At 46.1% G+C, this 23,721-nt stretch overlaps 1 protein-coding gene across 1 annotated transcript in view; it reads right to left on the bottom strand.

The window, feature by feature from the left end:
* Window positions 1–2,338: 2,338 nt before the first annotated feature.
* The window catches only part of Xylt1 (xylosyltransferase 1), a 291,364-nt gene continuing 269,981 nt past the window's right edge, over window positions 2,339–23,721 (bottom strand). The window contains exons 10-12 of the mRNA XM_021202279.2: window positions 18,050–18,245; window positions 12,266–12,599; window positions 2,339–6,976 (exon numbers count right to left, since the gene is read on the bottom strand). Of these exons, the coding sequence (XP_021057938.1) occupies window positions 6,654–6,976; window positions 12,266–12,599; window positions 18,050–18,245 (853 nt within the window). The 3' untranslated portion in view covers window positions 2,339–6,653. The remainder of the gene's footprint in view (window positions 6,977–12,265; window positions 12,600–18,049; window positions 18,246–23,721) is intronic.

The following is a 23,721-nucleotide window of genomic DNA, read 5'->3' as shown; positions in this document are numbered from 1 at the left end:
TGTGGCTCTGCCCTCTTTAGTATTGCTGTGATATCGCCTAAAATACACCAATTCAAAGCATCTGAGCTGCATAGTGAGTGGTGGAGCCACTGGGGCTCCGGGGAGGTTAGATGGGACAGGGTCGACCTATCAGAAGCCCATTTCATTGATGTCAGCATCTCATTGATTGACAGTTGGCCATGTAGTCACAGGGAAGTGTAAGGCCATCTAGGGAATGTAGACCAGCTGTGTGTTGAAGTGGGCAAGATACCAGGCTTGCTCCATGTCCATCTAGGACCTAGATTTTAGGCAGATATTGAAAACTTCTATTTTACAGGACAGCCTCTCACCCTTTTTCTCTGCAAAGAGGTGTTTAAAATTATGTTGAAAATTATATTCTTTTGCCCTAGCTAGAGGAAACTCTTCCAGAGGATGCTGTAATTATCCACTGGGGAGATAACAGTAGCCCTTAAGTGTCCTCATGTCCCAACTCCTGTCTATGGCTTCAGGATCCTTCCCGTTGGTGTCAACTTGTTCAAGAGTACTCCAGCTCAGATGGCAGATTATATAGCACCCGTTGCTGTGGCACAGGGTGTGGAAGAGAAGGGAAGGATACGTGAAAGGTGTCGAAATTGCTAAAACGTAACCATAAAATGAGATTTCATAGAGACATTTTTTTTTATTTTAAAATTCTGCATCTGAAAACACAGTATGGCAGAAAGCATCTATGTACACCTGTGGTGTTTTTGGTATAATACAGTATTTAATAATCCACTGTTTTCTGCAAAAAAAAAAAAAGTTGCTTTGTTGGACAGAAACAAATTCCCCTAGACAGAAATACAGCTAAGGCACAATTTTGTTGTTGTTTTCTGCTAAAATCAAAAGACAGGAAAGAGGCAGATATGGGCGGTAACACAGTTGTCTGTGAGAACTGGACTCTACCTGGATGGCAAGTATTCAGATGGTTAGAACTTTGATTATTGGTCAATTTCAGATAGTTTAATATCTCTTAAAATACTTACTCCTTTAAATAAATAGCAAAATATCTACATCTTTCAGCGTGTGCCATGTGAACTCTCTCTTATTTTTTTAAACTTTTATTTACAGATTCTTTTTTTAAAATCAATACATTACAAAATATTTCTGTACAGTTTTATGCATATTATGATCTATAACAAAATAGTTATTTTTAAAAACTATATCACCACATGTCTTTGAAAACAAAGAAGGAGGCAGTAATAACTTATCTCCAGACCGCTAAAACAAACATCAAGACAAATGCTACAGAGGACATGAGTCTCTTTTTTTCCTTTAAAAGTAAAAGATTGATGGATAAAGACAATTTTGCTCAATACCAGCGAACTTCCTATGAAAACCCTGGGGTTGTCTTTGGCTTCCATCAGCACTGGAGTGATGGAAGGGGGTTCGAGGGGGAGTCTGAAGGACAGAATGGACCATCCCTTCAAGAACATGACCCATCCACTGGGAATACTTAATGCCATCACTTTCCAGGCAAGAAAGATGAAGTGACACACTGAGAAACACTCCTGATTCATCCTTAAATGAAGTACCTAAAGTCACTGGGTCCTGAGGGAAGGGGAGACTGATGCTGTAGTGAACATCTGCTGATGGTGCCAGCCACTGCCACGGCAACACAGAGAGTGCATCAGAACTGCATGAGCAGCCAAGACTTCATTTTGCCCATAGGAAAAAATATGAGAACATTTTTTTTCTTAAAGATGACATTTAAGTCATTCCTAGTGCATCTGCAGACTACAGATTGGCAGTCCCTTTGCTCAGGAGGCCGCCACACACCCAGGCTTCAAGATGTTCTCTCTTCTGTGATGGTGGGGGAAATTATAGGGGGAGGGTGTCAGCTTTCCAAAAATAATTTTAAGGCCACATTTCAAAACGGAGAAACCTAAGGCTTTTTAGAGGGGTGGGGATGAAGGTGGGAGGTAGGAGAAAAATGCAGAAAGGAGAAGACAGCGCTGGGATGGGGGAGGCGAGGTGGGGTGCCTGCTTCCTGGTGATGTCTGCAGGCTGAAGCTGTGAAAATATTCCTAGCCAAGTGAGGGGAGGAAAGAGGCCACTTTCTCCCAGTGTGGGGCTTGGCAAGAACAGAACCAAAGACAACAGGAGGGACAGACACAGGTGGTGGGCGACAACCCTCCTCAGTCTTTAGAGGTCCTTGTTCATAAGGTTAAAAAAATAACACACACACACACACACACACTCACACACACACACTCACATTCACACACACACACTTGTAAGTAAAAGGAGAAGAAAGAGAGGGAGTCAGACTGAGGGAGAAGGAGGGAGGGAGGGAGGGAGGGAGGGAGGGGGGTTGCATAGATTGTACATTCAGCTTCAGCCTGGTAACACCTCATTCCGCCCCACCCCCAGGTAAACTTCTCAGCAGACATTGAGGTAGTGCCTGGGTTGACCCTTGGGCAAAGTAAGGTAACTGAGGCAGAAGCAAAGAAGACTACTTAAGCCAGCACAGCCCCTTGTGGCTCCTGAAGAACCTTCCAGCACAGTGGCAGCATGGTAACTCATGCGGACTCTGGAGTGGGACCCAGTACTCCCCAGCCTCATCTTAAGGATGGCACCATTGCCATCTAGGCTTGGTTTGATGGAATGCCAGAAGGTGGAGACCTGGGCAGATTAGAACCTCTTTGTGTCTGAGGTAGGACCCCAGACCCCAGATCCCACTCTTTCCTCATCAGCACAGGCCAGGGAAGTGGATGAGCCAGACCTCCTGCAGAAGACGGGTTTTCTCAGGAGGGAACTACTAAGCAGAAACCTGGAGTCTTACACAGTTTAATGTGAGCTGTTCTTGCACTCTTAACCCTGGCTTTCCCTGACTCCTTACCCCTAAATTCTTTCCCTCATTTCAAACCACCTTTCCAGAAAGAGGATTTTGCCTGAGCACAACTATGAAGCTACTTTTCTGCCCGCATCTTAAAAAAGAAAAAAATTAAATTGAAATAAGAGTAGCCAATATTGAACAACTAGATTTCCTATTAAACAAAACAAACAAAAACAATAAACAAACAAACAGGAGCTGGATGTATTTGGCTTCCCTTATTAGCTGAAAGATTCCACTGCAATGAGCTTTGCTTTCTTTCTTGCTGTGATAAGCTGGGAGCTGAGACACAGCTGCCTTTATTAACAGAGCAGTCGTGTGCGTGCCAGGAAGACCACACTCCCCACCACTCCCTTTTGTCTTTCGCCTATGGTTTTACCCATCTATGCTTGTTTCCTGGACCTCGTTATGCTTTTACGGACCCTGCGGTAGAGTTTCTCTGGTCTGGCAAGCCTTCTCTGAGTGCTCAAGCTAACAAGGTTGACACTGGTTTCAAGCCTATTCTCAATGCTGTCGGGACGGCTGATCCAAACCCTCATGAAGCAGGTTGTAAATGGTTTCTTCCTCAGACTCTACACTTTGTGACCATTGATTGCTCTTCTCTCTTATGGAGTGTCTTGGGAGAGAGGTTACAGTTTCAATCAACATCCTCTTATCTATCTGAAAACTAGACAACCTGAAGGGGTTATGCTCTGTAAATACTCAGGCTACATCCAAAGTAGAAACAAGCTCCTTAGGAGTGTTTGCACATGTGCATGCATGTGTGTGTGTGTGTGTGTGTGTGTGTGTGTGTGCGCCTGTGTGTGTTTGTGTAGCTGTGTTTATACCCTCTAAACTTAATCACAGTTTAAAAAGTTAAACCAATAATGAGAAATGAAACCAGGAGGCTCCTGATTTCCACCAGAAAGGCCCCTGGGGAACAGAAAAAGAACTTCATTGTTAAAGCAAAGGGGCATTGGAAGTGGCTCCCTTTCCTCTCAGAGACTTACAACTTCCTGCACAGCCTGGGAAGTTGGCTTTGGGAGCCATAGTTACCAAATGGCATGGAGAGGTGCCATCTGAAAATACTTCTCCCCATAAGGAATAAATACCCTTGCAGACACTCGGGACCTGGTCAGTAGTTAAGCTTCTTGCTTCTGCAGGCTGCAGACTTTAAGGCTCCCAGAGATGATGGTTCTGTGTTTTCAAAACTCTGGGCAGCTCCCTCCCAAGGCTGTTGTTTGACCAATAGCCTCCAACAAATATATAGTTTTCAGGCAGGAGAACACCAAGAGATAAGGAGTTATGCCATTTTCCATAGGAAAACATATTTTCTTAAATTATGCTGAACTTCTTTTAAATTCTCCATTTTTTGTTTTTGTTTGTTTGTTTGTTTGTTTTTACTAAAAGAAAAATTATTCTCTGGGTCCAAAAACAGAGGAAACAAATATCCCCAAATTACTTGTGGTGAATAAAGAGGGAGAGGAGTGTCTTCAGAGGAAGTAGGCTCTGCCATTTCCAAGTGCGTTCCAGTATGAAAAATGTCATTGAGTGTCACTGGGTCTAGACAGACCCTGTCTCAGAGTCTGTGGATCTCAGGGACCTTCCAGGACAGAATACATAAATCTTTAAAACAAAAGGGGTCAAGGGGGAACTCAAAGAGGTTCTACAGTCCCAGAGAAGCTTTGACCGAGGCAAAGGCTCAGGGAATTGAGAGAATGGGGCACCGGGCTCACGGTTTCCATGGGTTTGTAAAAAGCAACGTAAATCCTGTGGGTTTTTAGAGGAAGCCACCGAAGGCTCCACCATCAGCACAGATAGTAGCTACCTCCTGAGCTCTCCTTTGGGTCTGACCCCATCCCTCCTCCTAAGATCAATCATTCTTGGAAGGAGCCTGTCTTCCTCTGCTAGTGATAGCTTGTGCTCATGGTTAAACTGGGTGGATCTATAGTTCTATACTTGGCACACTTCTCCAGCCCCAAGCCATGAGCCCATCACGTCCTTGCCCATGGGTCAGCAGTCAGGATAAAGAGAGAACTCATGCATTTTAACACTTTTGAATTTAGAGGGACAGGTGAGACCAGCATCCTGGGTAAGCAAAGAGGAGGTGTCATAGCCATCCAAATGGGTCCTACTTCCTGAGAGGGGGGGGCACTGGTTGGAACTGTGCAGGATGTAGGGTGGACACCGAGAGACAGATAGAGAGAGGACGAGGGAGAAAGGCAGTCAGACCGGGGAAAGGGAGGGGCGGGGGAGCCTTTTGTGAATAAAGGCAATTTCAGTTAGTAAGATAACATAATTGACAAGCTGCAAAACCAGCATCTACTAATTAGTCATTGACTAAAACATATAAATAATAAATATCAAGGGTCCCTTCTCTATGCCCGCCATGTTAGATGGGGAAAGGACTGTGCAGTTGACGCATCAAGGTGGACTTCAGTACTTTATCCATGCTGGGAGAGACACAGGAACGGATGAAACTTTTCCTCGAGAACTCTGTCATTTGGCAGACTCCAGGAGGAAGGGGGTGCTCTTCCTCAGTGCCCCTTGAATACACATGGCAAGAAGACCCTTGGGTTTCTGGTAACTCAAGCAATATGAATAACACTATTTTCTGAACCACCTTCCCACTGTTGAAACTTAATTTTCCTTTTCTGTGGTGTGGCCAGACTGAGCCTGTGGGCACCCTGGCGAGGAAGGATATGAAATTAAAGACCCAATCTGAAATGTTTGTTCCTGCGTGGGAGAAGTCTGATCCATGCAGTTTGGTCACAGCCAACAGCACCAAGTGCACAGTTCACAAAGGTTTGGGGCGCCTGACCTCAGAAGGTAAGGGGTGTTACTGTGCAGCCGTCCAGGTCAGAAGCTCGGGTCCACATAATCCCCTTTGAGATTCAGAGCCCCGGTTCTGCACCGCTCCCACTTTCAAGTACCAAAGAGGCCACAGTAGCCATCTCCTAGCCCAGGGGCACGAAGGAGAATTGAAGCTCAGGCTCTGTATGCTTTACCCTGTTCCTGTTACCATTTGTGACAGCCTTGGAAGAGGCTGATCTGGACAGATGGCAAGTTGGCAGTCACATGTCTGGGGACCTTGGTTGCTTCACATCCAAAGGCTTTCCTGAACCTCTGGTTTTCAGAGAAAACAGCTTTCAGACTGGCAACAGGAACCTTGGAATCCTCCCCTGTCTCCGCCTCCCTGGGAAGGCCAGGAGAAGGGCTTCCAGGAGCTCGCTACTTTTAGCACGGGCGTGCGCAAGGTTTCCCAGCCACAGAAACTAAGAGATAAATGGAAGGGCCGGGATGGCGAGCCCATCCTTGGTCAGGGCAGTGCTTGTCAAACTGGCTTAAACAGAGCCCTTGGGTTCAGAAGAGGTACCTTTAGAGATGCCCTTGGCAAAGGACTACCTGGAGAGCTGAGTTTTGAGAAGGAACCTCACACAACCTCAGCTTCAACCAGAGCAGCCTGGACTTCATCTTGGTCTTGCACTTCCACCCCCGACTGTGCCAAGTAAACAAAGTTCTGCTGCTTGAAATAAAAGTTTAAAACTCACTTGTAGGTAGGGGTGCAGGCCATCGGAGGGGGAGAACAGGAGCCTGCAGGACTGAGCGACAACCGGTAGAGGGAGACCACTGTAGCCCCAGGACTGGGTCACCTAGCCCAGAGACCAGCTTCACAAATACAGGCTGACTTTTCTCTGGACTCCAAACCCTCTCTCTCCACTGTCCTACAGTCAGCTGAGGTCCTAATACCAAAGGAATCCCCCCTCCCTCATATAAGATCAGAGGCCAAGGTTGAGGCTGCATCGGTCCCGTGAGGCCAGTGCTACCTGAGCCGGCCGTCAGGTTTGACTGCACCCAGCTCTGACTTGGGATCAGGGCTGAAGGAACTCCAGGCTGTTTGACTGCAGGTCTGCATGACTGGGCAGGCAGTGGGGCCCGTGGCACAGACGTCCATGGCAGTCCAAGTCCCACCCACCAGCGAGTCCAGCCAGGCTTCTAGTGCTGTCCCGGTGAAGGCTGCATTCTTCCGGGCCTGTTCGACTTGGGCAGGATTGATGTGCAGGCTGAGGACTGGGTTCAGGCTCTGGAAACTCTGCTCCATGTAGGCACTGCGAGGTGGCCCATTGTGCAGCTTCAAAGCCTCCTCTGAAAGCCAAAGGGAACACCGATGTGTTTAGAAGAGTCGCCAACCAGGCGTCTACTTACTGTGAACCAGAGCAGCGGTGCCCACTGGGCATCAGCTCACTGAATTCACTTGATAGTATCATGTGTGCAAGGCATGGTACATTTACTTACTGACACAGGCTTATGGATTATCTTCAGTGGTCCAGACATTTATTGATTCAACAAGGCATTCTTTAAAGATGTATATCTTATTCTTACTTAAGTGTTTTCTCTATCTCTGTGTGTATGTTTGTGTGTGCGCAATTGTGAATATGTGCATGTGTGTGAAGGTCTCCATCCACCATGTAGGTGCTAGGGCAAATGCCTTTACCCACTGAGCCATCTCAATACCCTATACCTTATTATTATTATTGAGACAGGCCTTTTACTGAACCCGCAGCTCATCTGTCCAGTTAGGCTGTTGGTGGTGAGTTCTAGGGATCTGCACACTCAGTGCCCAGCACTGGGGTCACAGGTGTGTGTCCACACCTGGCTTTTTATGTGGGTGCTCAGGTTGCACACTCAGGTCCCTGCGCTTGATGACCAGTGTGTGACAGACACTCCCCAGTCCCTCAACACTTAATTTTCAGCATCTACTTTCTACTAAGCCTCTCTGATGTGAAAGGCAAGCAGTGATTTAGTTCTTGGACACAGATATGCTAAACAAAGCTACAGAGCTTCTCTTCTAGGTGGTGGGATGAACCAGAGAGTCAGAGAAGTGGCCCTGCAGTGGTGTCCAAAATACATCAGTTTCAGAGTGGAGAGAGATGGACAAAGAAAAGGAAAGAGACAATTGGGAAATGAAGGTCGTTGCAAACAGGGATAAAGGCAACGAAGGGGTTAAACAGGGGGCTGAGCCCAGCACCGGATAAGCCTTCAGCCAAAAGCCAGCCCATCCTCTGATTTTTACAAAGTTTCATAGGAACCCAGTTATGCCTGCTTGCTGATGTATTCTCTGTGGCTGCTCTGGCACTCTAGCGGATGTCTGTAGCGGAGACAGAGGCAACATTTTTTTTTCCTGAAAAGCTGGAAATATTCACTACTTATCATTTATGGGAAGTGTTTGCTCTGCTCTGGCATGGAGGGCAGTCTAGGATGGGCAAGGGAGACTTTCCTGAGGAGGTGTCATTGGAATGAAGTGTTGTTTGACGTGTATAAGGCCAGAGAGGAGAATTCCAGGTAGAAGGAACAGAAAATGTGAAGCCTCATTACCAAATCACACAAGTAGGGACGTTGGAGCCAGAACATGAATCCAAGGCCACAGAGCCTGCAGAGCAGCTCAGTTCTGGGCTGCCAGGTGACTGCCATGACCTTGAGAAGCTGCGGGTTCCTGCTTCCTGGCAGCCTGGTCCCAAGCATAGCATGTGAACTCAGCACTGCAAAGTGGTTCCTAGAAGCCTGCAATGGGCCAGAGTGGACCAGGCCATCCCCTAACGGTTCTGTCTGCTTGATCACCTCCTGGACTTTCTGCCTGTGGGAGCTAGTTGGGCTGACTGGTCTCAGTACCCAAGTCCCACACATGTGGCGTGTGACTTCTGACTTGTGCCCCAGTTTTCTCTGATGGCCCCTCTCATCTTACCAGTGAGCCCTCATGCCCATGCTGTGCCCCCTGTGTAACTCTGAGGGTGATGCATTGCCACCTAATGCTCTGCCCATGGTGCTGAAGCTAAGTTCTCCGCTATTATTGTTGGGTTTTACAAGTTCAGTACCCTCTAATTCAAAAATCAAAAACAAACAACAAACCAACCAAACAAACCTATTGGGTTGGTTTTCCTCTTGTTCATTTTATAGGTGAGGAAACGGATGCTATAGTCAGTTCAGTCCCAAGTGACTCCAAAGCCATGCTGTCCACCATGATGCTCTATGCAGATTCAGTAATAAGCTCACAGCTAAAGCGGAGTTGCTATCTTTCCATCTTAGTTGGTACCAGCATTCTGAAACCTTGTTGTCCCCATATGGCAAATGTAGGCACTCAACCTGGCACCAGTTAGTTAGATCTACAGGAGGCTGGCTACAAGTTCACAGAGTTTGTAATCAAATCAAGGGACACACAAGAGGATGGTGGAGTTTCTCTGGGGCTAAAGGGAGGAACTTGGATATTGTAAGCATTTGGGGGTGAAGGAGACAAACAAGGTGTTTCCTATTTGAAAAGGATCTTATTCTCGGTCAAATGAAATCTCAACAAGTCAGGTTTTGACCATAGCCAGGATACTGGAAGACAGGTTGGTAGTATCAATAAACTCTTCTCTTTGTGCTTCTACTCAGCAGAGGTAGGAACAGGCTGACAAACGGCGGGGCAATTCAAAGCAAGAGGAACAGCTAACAGACACTGAAATATTGGGAGCAAAATACTGTGGCTGATACAGAAAGAAAAAAAAAGCCATAGCACTTTATGAGAAAAGAGGTTAATGTGGGAAATGGCACCACAGCATCAGCTCGGATGCTCGCCTCCATAATTAAATTTTCCTCAATTCCACCTCATCAGATTTCTTAGATTACCAGGGACGCATCAATAGTTAATTACTCAAGATGAATCATTTCACAAATTGCATTACTCCCACCTCAGTGTTCCTTGTCTCATTAACAAATACAATTACCGCCAACAGGGGACCTGCTTCCCTGGGATATTTCTGACCCAAGGTCTTTCTGGGGATGTCGGGAACAGCTCCCACCTCCTTGGAAATCACAGAAGAAAATATTGGAGAGATCACGACCACCAGCAGGATCCTGTACTTCTTTCTTGGGGTGGGTGGATTTAGAGCATCCTTTGTGCTGTCCCAGAGCTGTACCTGACACAGGGAGGATGTGTGGCTCTATCCCTCTTCTTCATACTTGGTTTTTAGGTCTTTAAGGATGTGAAAGGATGCCCGTAAAGGGACACTTGAAGACACTAAGTAGGTGGGCTGTGTCTTGGCTAATTCTGGAGCAGAGGCCCAGACTTTAAGAAGACACCAGGTGTCTAGGTATTGGCTTGTTCAGCACAAAGACTTAGCAGAAGCTGCCAGGATTCATGCCAAGACCCTATTTTCAGGATTGCAGGCACCCATCCCACATCTGTGTCTTCCTGGGCTGTGTTATCAGTATGGCACTTAGTATTTGCCAAGTGGGATTGCTTCCCACTTAGCAGGACTGTCAAGTGTATCTAGCTCCTGGGCTTGTGTTGTGTAACATGCAGACGGACAGGCCAGATACTCTCTGTATCTCAGAGCAGTTCCTCGGGAAAACTGTGAGTGCTGGTCGGGTCCATGTAGCTTTTCTCGTCATCATCTCTTAAGCAATGTGTCACAGCTGTGTGTGCATTCATATTGTATTAGGCATTATGAGCCATTTAGAGATGATTTACAGTGAAAGGGAGAATGGCATAGGTTATATGCAAATGCCATGCTCTTAAGGGGCTGATACATCTGCAGCTTTTATAATCAAGAAAGAATCTGGAACCAATTCTCTATAGGCACCAAGGGGTGATTGTACTAGGAAACTCAGAAATCCTGTTTCTATGAGTCTGTCTGGGAGTGGGAACATACAGTTTTATTTTCCAGAATCTTCCTTTAGCACTTCCTGCAACAAAACCATCATCAAACAACAGAAGGCACTGTGTCCAGTGAGGAACAGCCTGCGGTCTAAATGGGGGAATTTCTGTGGCTGGCAGCTTCCATGCACCAACTTAGAAGGCTACAAAAGCCTGCTTGGTACAGCATGTACCACGGCATCCTAACTGTGGTTCTGTGCTTTAGGACCCAGGCTTGTGCTGATGATTTAACACTGTCAAAGGTGTGAGAAAGAAGTGCTCAGGCAGGCTGGCCTCAATGGTGAGCCCTGAAGGGGAAGAACTTAGCCAAAAGAGATTTTATTGACAAATGAAAGTCTACGAAAAATAGAAACCCAAGTGTAAATCTGGAATAAAGACACGTTAGCCCTTAGGAGCTCGGTCTCTGTCTCTCTGGCCACTGTGCTCACAGGAAGCAAAGGCCAGCAGCCTCCTTCGTTCTCTTAGCTTCCTACTCCCATGTGAATCCTGAAATAGTTAAGATATTGTTGACTTTTCCTGGTTTTGAACCTTAAATGCAGTAATCCTAAGCGTGGCTTATTCTGTGATGAGTTTTCCTCACCCAGCATGTTTTCCAGTTGCACGACACTGATCTCTACTGCTGTCCCTGTTACACAGGACTCAGGACGCGACTGAGCAAACCCATCACACACTGCTGCCCTGAATGGGTGACTTGTAGCTTGTTTGTGGTCTTGTGTGCTATGAACAATTGTGCTACAATTCCTGCTCTGTCTCAGCCCAGGCCTACTCCTGAATGTGGGATTTCTGTGGTAGGCATGTGTATGTGCACAAACTCAGCCTATGTACTCAGCTTTCAGGAGCCTTGGATAAATGTCCATGCATCTCTGACCTGCCCGGTGGCACTGACTGACTGTCACAGGCACATTTATTTCCCATTCTGGAACCTCTTTTTGCTTGTAATTTTCATTATTGCCTCTCATTATTAATGAGGGTGAGGTTTTTTGTTGTTGTTGTTACTTTTGTTTTAAATTATACATATGTGGGGAATTCATTTTTTTCCCTCTTTCTTTATTTTGTTCTCATTTTTTCTTCCTTATTTCTCTCTCTGTTATAGCTGCCAGTGGCAGTCGTCGTCTTCAGGGGATAAATGGTTTGGATTTCTAAGACACACAGTCTCTGTCCTGACTGTTGGAGTCTGCCACTAAAGCCCCAAAGCAGACATAGGTATTATGTCCACAAGTGCCCATGGCTATGTTCCCTGTAAGATGTTTTTTTAATAAAGACCAGAAATGCCCATAGTCAACTGGGGCTCATAGTTTGCCAAACTCTTATTTATGGGATTTTTTTTTAGTATATTTTGGGGAGCAAACATCTTCCACCAGTGTGCGGTTTGCCCTTTTTACTTAGGGTATCACATATTCTATGAGCAGAATTGCATCAGTAATTATCGTTTTCCAAACAGCCAAGAAGCCATGCTAAAACTCAGTATGTGTCTAGGATTAGTCCCCAGCTTGTCTTAAATATGAACAGAGCCTTGTGGCAGTCCAGTGGGCCAGCAGCTGATAAACACCCACACAGATGGCACTGCCTCTGTGTACAAGGAGGAAATGAGCCAGCTCTATAAGGTAAACAAGTAGGGAAAAAAAACCCAACCGGGGAAGCTTTGCTCTCTGCCAGGCAGCCTCACGTGCCATGTTGGGCATGGGGTCACAGGGCTCCATGGAATGGACCCTCTCCTTCTTAGGGACCCTGAGAGCACTCACCTGGTTTGATGGGCTGCTTGTTGGAGAAGGTCAAAGGTGCGACAAGGAATTTGGTCTCTGCCACTGGCACCCAGTGATGGAGAATCTTCACTGTCCAGACTCCAGGTCTCAGCGGCAGATTCAAAGGGGGTTTGTAGTGTGTGAATTCCGCAGTGGACTCAATCAGGATATCATAGGTGGCCGCGATGACATTGACAGGATCCACCCAAATAACAGTCACGGTCACATTGGGTCCCTTCCCCCATTTCTGCATCCCCACCGGCTCATCCATGGGCCCCAAAAGACCACCGAAGTTCCGGAACAGCCTCTCTTTGGCATCCCAGTCAGTGCCAACCTGAAACAAGAGAATAAATCTTTAAACCAGAGTCCTAGGGAAGTCTAGGATCTTGCTTGGGCGGTTGCATATACCCATTTCTCCCATGAGGAGACTGAGGTTCTGAGGACTCACGTTACAAAGATGGTAAACAGAAGACATGGAACTCTTGACCACATTGGGACTCCCACTCAAAAGTTTCCACTAAACCAGCATCCCCCTGTGTCAAAGCCATGCTGTGTGCTTTGACTCAAAGCCCCCAAGCCCTTGTATTGAATGCAAGTATGAATGGACATCACCCTATCCGCCATTCCAAGCAATGCTAGGTGAGACTGGGTTTTTCTTGGGTCTCTAGTTTTACAAATCGCACTCTAAAATTGGTGTGTTCCTTCTGAATAAGGATGGAGCCCTGGCTTTGGAGCAACCTATCAGAAGCTTGGAAACAGATCCCAGCAACCTGTACCACTGCAACGTGTTGATCTACCTTTGGATTCTCCAAAGCATTCTGCTCTGGACTGCAGTGACGGGGCACGTCCCACATCCTCCATTCCCCAACACCAGCTGGGTAGCTGGGTGGGAAGTCCCATGGCTGTCCTCCTTCCACTTTGGCACCTTTAAGCTACTCTGCATTTGGGAATCTGGATTGGTCATATTGTGCCTCACTGCTCAGGGCTTCTTACTGTCCCTGGGTCTGTGCCACCCCTCACTATGGTCCTCAGGCTTTTCCTCACTCCACCACCACCTACCTATCCCACTCTGTATGCTCCTTCCTTTAACCATTCTAGCTTACCAAGCCACACCCTCCCTGTCCTGAACCATGCTCCCTGCCTGGAATGCTCCACCTTCTCACACTTTTGCATAGTCCCTTATCTGAGAGGTCTCCTTAGGGCTATCTGAAACCTCAATATTCTGCTTCCCATCACCATAATGTAGGCCCTGTGAGAAAAGCCTGCTATGTGTCAATCACAACTCTTTCATGGTTCCCACAAGAGGGATGAGCACATAGTAGGTGTTCAGGCAATGTTTTCTCAATCAGTAAGTGAATTGCTTGACAAAAAGTGAATTAGCCACACAGAACCTTGGTACCCAGCTGTGCTGAGATGAGGGGGGGGGTCTTCTTAGTAAAAAGAAGAAGGGGGTGGATGCTCTCCAAGAGGGGTGACTTACTGAAGTCATGCACATAAGCATGCCGGGGGCAGATACTGAACACAACAGAAAGCTGGTGCTGTGTGTGTGAGTGTGCATGCAGGTTGAGGTGAGAGTGTGGCTGTACAATTCTTGAGAAGCATCTGTATATGCACAGCAAATGGTAGCTGATTGTCTTTCTCCAAGTTCTTGTTTGGAACCACCATGCAGATGCTTCGCCTAGGACACACAGTTCCTCAGTCAACACTGAAGAGCCAGGCATGAGGTGAAGCATCTTTTGTACCTGCCCATGTGATATTCTCATCCGGGAAGGGGAGAACTTTGCCACTATTCTCACTGTGCAGATGAAACTGATGCGCAGAGTCAGTAAATAGCCGTGGGAGTCCAGGAACTCTATTAATAGCAGTCATATATTATCTGTCTGTCCATCCATCTATCTATCCATCTCCTGTCAATATGCACTACCTATCAATTATTTATTTCACAGTATCTATTTCTCATGAAACAATCTCTCATGTATATAATATCTGTGTATCATCAACCAGGAAATCCATCCGTCCATCCATCCATCCCTCCATTATGTCTAAGTATCTATGTACTACTCTACCATTCATTGGTCATTCTGTTTGTCTGTGTATCTATCCATCCATCCGTCTACCTAGCTAGCTAACTCGCAGTTGAACACATATCTAATGATCAGGGTTGAGCAGGAGGGCTTCTCTGAATACCCACCCCCTGGACACCTGCCCTTGTAACATTACTAACAGGAAGGAAGAATGGTTACAAAGCCACGCTGAGGTCATACAGAATGAATTCATAACTGATCAGGGAACTCTCTAGAGCATTGTTCTTTGAGAATACAATTTCAAAGTCACTTGAGCTGGAGAGTGTAAATTATCTTGTAAAAACTAGGGTCTTCTCTTAAACTGAGGGGGTATGAAGAGTGTCCCTTGGCCCCTGCCCAAAGCATGGGGAGAGGAGATCACCCTCACATAGAGTCTCCTTCCTGTCACATCTGTCATGTCTGTTATCTTTCACTTGGCCTTAGTGTGGGAGTCTACAATCATTTATTGCACAATGGGCTATTGTAGAAGCTTAAATAAATGTTCAAGTTCAAGCATACCATACTGTTTCCCAGGCCCTAACCCTGTCATCTTCAACCATGACCTCCTCCAGTCTCCAGCTCATTTACCATGACCTTTACACTGGCCTTGGTCGTTGTCTCCTTCACCATGTCTAGACAAAATGGCCTTGCTTCTCTTTTAGCATGCCAAGCTCCTTCCAAGAATTTCACGGCATCTATCAATGTTCTGTCTTTCACTCAGAATGTTCTAGATCTTCCCATGGGTGATATGGCCCCTCGCTTTTTTTGTTTTTTACAAGTTTCAGCTCCAACCTGAGCTCTTTTAAGAAGTCTTTAAGAAGAGGAGGAGGAGGAGGGGGAGGAGGAGGAGGAGGAGAAGAAGAAGAGGAGGAGGAGGAGGAAGAGGAGGAGGAAGAGGAGGAGGAGGAGGAGGAGAAGAAGAAGAAGAAGAAGAAGAAGAAGAAGAAGAAGAAGAAGAAGAAGAAGAAGAAGAAGAACAACAACAACAACAACAACAACAACAACAACAACAACAACGGAACATCTGATCACCAGCCTGAGCAAGCACAGGAATGAATTTCATTTTTTCTGCAGTATTTGTCATTAGCTGAACTGGTTTTCTTCACTCATTACTTGTCTGCTTGTCCCATCAGAATTCAGTCCTATCCTAAGTTCAAGTTCAAGTATGCCTTGTCTGGTTCACTACTGAATCTAGCATATTGTGAGTCCTTGGTGAGCATCCACTTCTCCAATCAATGTCATGGGCTATCTATCATGCTAGAGAAATCTAAGTTGACCATCCATTACTATGTAAGATTCTGAGACCATGCGAATATCAAGTGTATCCTTAACAGTTTGTAAGTGGCCCTGTAAGTCTTTCCTCCTTCTCTGTACCTTTGTCACTAACTAAGCATGTCTAGAAAATTTCTGTGTACAAGGTTAAGGCCTCTGCTTCCTGAATCTGCATTGCTGATGGAGGTCTTGGTTGTCCTCTCACAAGGACTGCAGAACCCATAGTGAAAATACTCACAAATTACTAACCACGCTGTGGCCAACATCTCTTGTCACTGCCAGAGGTACCCAGTGACCTACCAGCAGGCTGATAAACAGGGAAAAGCCACACACAAGGCATTCATCTCTTTAATGGGACATTAATGTCTTCAATGGGCTGCTTGGGCCCCTAGAACAGAATCCAACTGGAGCAGCATCTAATTGCCCTGCTGACTCTTGTAATTTATGGAGCTGGCTGCCATAGCAGCTCAGAGCCAGTCAATCCCCATGGAACCTTTTTTAAAAACATGAGTTTACAAGACTCTCACCCATGTTTGTTTGACAGGGGGAATCTATTCAGTCATGGGTAGAAGAGGAAGACAGGCCTACAGGGAATGGAGATGGACCAGCGAGGTCGTGTGAGCAGGTGCAGTTCCTCTCTCCAGACCCCTAGACCCTCAAGTTCCTGCGTATCAAGTCACTCTTCATCCTTGACCTGGCACTCAAACTCATTTGTCACGAAGCCCAAGCTCAATCACACTTCCTCTTCCTTCCAGTATTTCCCAGCCCCAGGGGCAGTCACATTTATTCAACAGTATTCAGCATCCACTAATGGCATGGCTCTTTTACTAATGATAGTGTGCAGAGGATGCAGCAGTGGGTGATAGTAGGGGTCCAGTGTATAAGCCAGATATGTTCATAAATCATCAAGATAACACTATAAGGTTAAATTCTAAAAAAGACAATTAAGGACGTAGCAGGTATATAACATTGCTGCTGAGACAGGGCGGGGGAGGGGGTTAGCCAGGGAAAGCATCTTTGAAGGTGGCTCTTGGATTTAGATCAGAATGACTAAAAAACAAAAGATGGCAAAATATAGAACAACCTGTGAAAAAGCACTCTAGGAATAGGGGCATGACAAACTTCAGTCAAGAATAAGGACATCTTGTTTGACAAAGATACAGGAACTGTGAGCAAGAAATAGCATGGCATTGGACAAGGCTAGAAAGGCAAACAGTAACCAGGTCATGTGGGATCTTCTGGACCTGTAGGCAGGGATGATGTGACAAGGATGTACCAAGAAGTTTTCTCCCAAACCAAAAACATTTCTAAAAGCTGATGTTATTGTGAGTAGAGGGAACAACATTCTATGAATCCACACATCGCATGCTAGCCCACTCATCCATCTCTGCACACTTGTCTACTTATCTACTCATCTATCTATCCACCCATCCATCATCCAACCATACTTCTGTATATCTGTCCATATATCTACCTATTATTCTACATGTCATATCCACCCATCCACCCATCCATCCACCCATCCATCCATCCATCCATCCATCCACTCATCCATCTATCCATCTGTCATCAATCCATCCATTATCAATCCATCTTGTTGCTTACACGTATATCCATTTACACGTCTATCTATTTGTCATCCATTGGTCCATCTATGCATCTATATGCCTATCCATCCACCAATCTTCATCATTATCCATTGCACTGCCTACATTTCCATCCTTTATCTGTCTGTCCATCTGTCATCCATCCATCAGTCCATAAGTCCATTAACACACCCACCTATATTCCTATGCCTCCATCCACTGGTTCAACAGTTCATGTAATTAACAATCAGCTCCATCCCCCCATCTTTCTATTCATTGATTTATATGGCCACCAGCCCACCTACTCTTAAAGGATAGGAACTAACCCCTTTGTTAGGAACAAGGGGAAAATAACAGCACAAAATGAGGCATGGTATTTGTGGCCAGTGAGATGTGGAATCAATTCTGTGATTTTTTTTTTTTATGTCTTAGCAGTTATTTAGAAAATAATTGGATGTCTGAAAGTCTCACTTACCCAATCCATAAAATGGTACTAATGTCCTGACTTTATGAGGAAGCTATCTTGTTCCTGGTTCATTACTAAAACAGGTTTAGAAGAAATCAATGGTTGACAAGCAAAATTAAGAGAAGAAATTTTACCCAAAAACAATAGACCATGCTTCTAAGCTGATTCTGTTCAAAGATGTTGACACTTCATTACATCTCTGTTTGCGTTGTTCATGATGCTGGTTTCAGTTTATGGGGCTGGACAACTGTCTCCAGGAACAGAAGATACTCATCTTTAAGGCTCTTCAGACATCCTCCTCCTCCATTTCCAGCCCTAAGTGTCAAGTAAAGCACGGAGCCTGGCAAGAGAGCTAGCTGCAAGAGACAATTACAACGGATACTGCTTGGCCTCTTACCTCAGAAAACTGAAGCCTCCCAAAGTCACTGGGGGGACTTGCGACCTTGAAGACTTTCTTTGGCATCATCCATGTCTCCAGTGTCTCCAGTTTGCTCACAGCAAGGTTGGTCACATGGTGCTTGATCAGAAAGCCCTGGAAGCGGTCAGCAAGGAAGTAGAGATGGACAGATGCTGGGTGGCCCATTGGGTAGTACCTGAGAACAGGGGACCAGGCTATGAGATGTGTAGTGTTACCGTGAGGCTCCACACTCCACAGTGGCCTAGAACAGCCCCCATTTAGCCTACCATAATCTGCATCAGTTTGAAAGCTGTTATCCATGAACCTAGGGTCTTAATGGCTGCAAATTGTTACTTTTTTAAAACAAGAATGACAAATGTAAAACATGGTGACTATAGGAAAGCACAATAAAGAAAAGAAAGCTCTGCTTTTGAGGCCTCTCCCCATAGATGATAACACCATTTCAAAGATAGCTACGGAGTTGTCTGGTGCTGGGTACCAGAGAGTGAAATGATGCTTGGACACTGCTGCTGGTGCCTTTTCCTGTAGCTTCATTTTCTATGCACGTATTTGCATGCATGCTACCTAGTGGGCTGGCTAACACTATGTGTGCAGGTTCATGTGCATGCGTGTGGAGGATAACTGTAACCACAGATGCCATTCCTTAGGTGTCTTTCACCTTGCTCTTAGAGGCAGGTTCTATCACTGACCTGCAGTTTGTCCAGTAGGCTAGACTAGCTGACCAGCGAGCCTGAGGAGCCTGCCTCTTCCTACCTCCCTAGTGCTGGGATCACAAAGCACCTGCCACCATGCCTAGCTTTTTAAATGTGGGTTCTAGGGAACATGTTCTCATGATCATGCAGCAGGTACTTAGAACCGTCTCCACAGCCCCATGTATATTGCATAGTTAGAATTGTAACATGTATGCTAGGCTCTTGCTCCATTGGATTTCCTACACACTCTCACATGTCTCTGAAAATAAAAAATTGTGTGTGTCTGTGCAGATGAGAGTATGCCATTCTATTTTATTGAACCAGTGATCTATTGGTGGGTAATAATATTGTAACATATCTTTTATTCTTTTGGAATTCATGTTCATTCACACACACACACACACACACACACACACACACACACACACCACATTTGTAAAACTCTGGTACCTATGTTTATCAGGAATACTGGTTTATCTTCTTGCTGTTCTCTTCCTCAAGTGGGTGTCGATGAACCCACATTGTTTTTCTTTTTCTAAAAATTACTGCCAACATCCAGCCTCCCATACCAAGCTTGTTTTAAGTTGTATGCCTCTGGTCCACACAGGTTGGCTGGCTAGGTAGGGGCCGAAAACAGCAGAGAAGAGGAGGAAGTAGGGAGCAGAAGGCAGAAGGGAAGAGGGAGCCACAGCAGCTCTCCACTTGCAAAATAAAAAGCTGTTGCTTCTGCAGTGTGTAAATTGCAAGGCACTAAGAGGCTGCAGCGGCTCCCTAATAACAGCGTTCCACAAATCACTGTCCCCTCTCTGCTAACTGCAGGCTTCCTTCGGCTTCCGATCTGGAGTTTTAAGTCTTTATGTCCAATTAGAATGGCTGGGAAGACCTCCTTCCCGTGTTGACGAGCCTCTCGAAATCACTGCCTTGTTACCGGGATGCCTCTGGGGCTCTGCAGAAAGAGCCTGCATTGCCTTCAGATGGCTGGGTCTTCACTGCCCATGCTGGCACACTTTTGGTATGACCATGGTGGGAGGGAAGCCTAGGACGCTGTGCGGTTGCTTGGCTGCCTGGCAGTGCTTTCTCAGGTGACGCAAGGATTGGGTATCTGTGCTGACCAACATGGTAGCCAGAAGCAACTGCTGAGCCCTTGAAATGTGGGCATCATTTTTAATGCTAGATCACTCATTTTTAAATTTAACTTGTGTATGTGTGATACACATATGTGTATGCATTTGTGAATGCATGTGTGTGTGTGTGTGTGTGTGTGTGTGTGTAGGCCAAAGGTGATGGAAGGTATCTTTCTCTATAACTTCACAACTTACTTTTTGAGAGAGCTCCTCTCACTAAACCCAGAGCTCAATTAGATAGTGGCTGACCAGAAGCCTGGGATCCTTCCATCTGCCTCCCAGTGCTGTGACTAAGGGTGCCTGTCGCCTCACTTGGCTTTTTTGTGGTTGCTGGGAATTTGAACTCTGGTTTTCCTGCTTGAGTAGCAAGCATTTTACCTAAGAAACCAGTTTCTAGCTCCTCCTCCTCCTCCTTCTCCTCCTCTTCCTCCTCTTCCCCTTCTCCTCTTCCCCCTCACACTCTCCCTCCTCCTCCTCTTTCTCCCCCTCTCTCTTCCTCTTCCTCTTCCTCTTCCTCCTCCTCCTCCTTTTCCTCTTCTTCCTCCTCCTCCTCCTCCTTTTTTTTCCAGACAGAGACTCATGAATCCCAGGAGGGCAACTGACTTAATTCATAGCTGAACATGGCCTTAGAGTCCTGACTTTTTTTTTTTTGTCTCCACTTCCACATGCTAGGATTACAGGTGTGTGCCACCATGCTTGGCTTAATTTTAGTTCATTTAAATGAAAATGGTCATTTGTGATACTTGGACCTCTTGATATAGTTTTGGAAGTCTGTGTTCACCTGCATGGGTGTCCCCAAAGCCCCATGTTTTCAGTATCTCTCTGCACTGGTGAGTATGTCAATCATACTGAGTGTTGCTGCGTGTCAAGAACACGAGCTAGTGAAGGCTGAGTACTGGAGCAATCTGTTGTTTATTACTTACCTTTCCTTACTTTCTTCTGGGTGTGTTTCTCTGTGTGTTTTCAGATGACTGTGTATGCACAGGGGTGTTGGGGAGTGTGTGCATAGTGTGCCTGTGGAGGTCAGTCTTGGGCCCTGTGGTGGTTTGAATATGAAAGTGGCACTATTAGATGGTATGGTCTTACTGGAGGAGGTGTGGCCATGTTAGAGGAAGTGCGTCACTGTGGAGGCGGGGCTTCGAGGTCTCATATACATGCTCAAGTCTGGTCAGTTTAACACAGCTCCCTTCTGCTGCCTGAGGATGAAGATGGAGAACTTTCTTTTCCTCTAGCACCATGTCTGCCTGCCTGCTGCCACACTTCTCACCATGATGATAACGGTCTGAACCTCTGAAACTGTAAGCCAGCCCCAATGAAATACTTTCTTTATAAGTTGCCTTGATCATGCCGTCTCTTCCCAGCAATCGAACTCTAACTAAGGCGGGCACCTTCTGCCTTTTATTTGAGATGACGTCTCTTTTTGACCTGGAGCTTTGTCAGTTAGGCTAGGCTGGCTGACCTGTGAGCCTCCGGGTTCCATCTCTCCTACTCTCTCTCACCACTGCTGGGATTGTAAGCAGGTGCTCCAGTGCAAGCTGGGGATGCAAACTCAGCCTTCACGTTTGTGAGACAAGAGATTTCCCCACTGAGCCATCTCCACCAAGGCTTCTGTTGTCTGACTCCACCTCCTTCTGCTCTGCTCAGCACTGCCAGAGGCTTCCCAAGCCTCCCTGGAGGCTCTGCAGGAATCTCTTCACTGCAGTCAAACTGGTCCCCTCCTTAGGAGCCACAGGCACTTAGTACTTGCTGCTAAACTCAAACCTCTTACCTGGACCGCAAAGCTGTCTTTCTCAGCTTGTTTTGTTCCCCTAAGCCCAAACCTACCACTTGTTGGCCACTGGTACCTTACTTTGGGCTCCTGAGTGTGCTGAGTTCAGATGGGCCTCAGGGCCTTTGCACAGGACATTCTCTCTGCTGGGGATGTTCTTCCCTTCTCGTGAGCATGTGGTGAGCTATGTCTTGTCTTTACACTTAATGAGAACTATCTCACAACTCAGCAAAACATCTGTTCTTATCAATATTTTTTCTCTCCCTCCCTTTACCCCGTTTCTCTCTGTGTATTTGTGTGTGTGTGTGTGTGTGTGTGTGTGTGAGTGAGCACGCACAAGCATGCACATGTGCACACTTAGGAACTGTGTGTCTTTACACTAGAATCTGAAGGTAAGGACCTTGGGGTCTGGTCTGTCTGGGTCAGAGGTGAGTGTTCCATGCCTAACAAAGAGCCTGGTACACAGTAGGTATTCAAGCAGTGATTGCTGATGAGTGATAACCTCTAGCTTTGTGCTTTTAAAGTACATCTGAGAACCATGTAACCCAAGGTGTAACACAAGTCCCTCTGCACCTTATGGTCATATTATTCCATCTCCAAGTAATGACAACAGCAACTTCACCAAGAAAAGGGAAGTAGCCAAGAGGCAGTACAATAATTTAAAGAATTCACCGGGAATGCCCAAGGTATGTTTCTCCCATCCCTTATTTAAATAAAGTGAGCTTCGGGAAAATAGAGCAACATACAGTTTTGGGTTTCTAGTTGCTTTGGAAAAGCAGATGATTTGGTAGTCAACCTCAAGTTGACATCTTAACCACATTGGGCAAGAGTTGAACCAGGAACCACAAGTGGTCTAGGCTGGTATGCACAGTGCCTGCCTCATGCAGGGCTCATCCTGACTTGCTGGTGCATGAGCCTCAGGTGGTCTCGGTTAGTGTGAACAATGCCCCCTGTGGGACTCACACCAACTCACAAGTAGTAGTAATTGCTGGAGTCTGAGTTAAGGTTTTGTAGTAACATATTGGCATCTCAATCCCTACATGTTGGATCAGAAGTGGCTTTTATTTTCTTGTTCTCCTATGTTTGAATCTGCTATATCAAACATTTCTGCAAAAGCACATGCATTACTTTATAATGAGAAAGTGAATCAATAAGCACTGTTTTATGAAAGGCTGCACCACAGCCTGGAACTACACAGAGTGCATGAACTGCCCAGATCGGATAAAAGGCACTTGCTATTTCCCTAGATGCCCCACGGGTAGCAATTCATTCTCCTCAGCCTTTTTTGGGATAAGGGTCCTTTGTCCTGATTTATTCCCAGTCTCCGATTCATAAATACATGGGTTTGCCCATGGCAAGGCACAATAGCTCCATCACAATAAAAAATGAAGGAGAAAAGTCAAAGGATTCTGGGCCTGAGGCAACTAGATGGCTTGCTTCGTTCCAAAGCAAGTACCAGGAGAAAGTTTCAACAACCCTAAATAAATCGGGAGTGTCTTTTGGAATTTCTTATAAGATCATTTATCTCATAGGTTCTAGGAGGTTCATGATTAAGCTGGAAGGACAGTTGCTGGCCAAGTTTGGGACACTGTGCTCTGCACTGGGTAGACCATCAGTGGTTTCAAGATTGATACTCTTCCCACAGACTGGACAGGGGGAAAGACACTCACTGACATTGATACGAGGAGGTACAGCCACATGTGATGGGCCTGTTGGAGGTGATGTCCCTTAGGCTTGGTAGAGAGGTGGGGGTGTCTGGACTCTCTGACCCCAGAGAGGGACTGGGTGATAGCTCATTTGGTAAAAGTGCTTGCCATGTAAGTGTGAAGATCTGAGTTCAGATCCCCAGTGCCCACATAGAAAGCAAGAGCACTGTGCCATGTGCCTGTACTGCCAGCACTGGGGAGGCAAAGAGCGGAGGAGCCCTGGGGTTGCTGGCCAGTCTTGCTGAATCAGTGAGGAGTGCCAAGCTCAGTGAGAGACTCTTTCTAAATCTCTCTCTCTGTCTCTCTGTCTGTCTGTCTGTCTGTCTGTCTGTCTGTCTGTCTCTCTCTCTCTCTCTCTCTC

The sequence above is a fragment of the Mus pahari genome, chromosome 1 (genome assembly GCF_900095145.1).
Source record: "Mus pahari chromosome 1, PAHARI_EIJ_v1.1, whole genome shotgun sequence".
Classification (NCBI taxonomy): Eukaryota; Metazoa; Chordata; class Mammalia; order Rodentia; family Muridae; genus Mus; species Mus pahari.
Note: the sequence above shows the minus strand (reverse complement) of the source record. Positions and strands in the feature narration are given on the sequence as shown.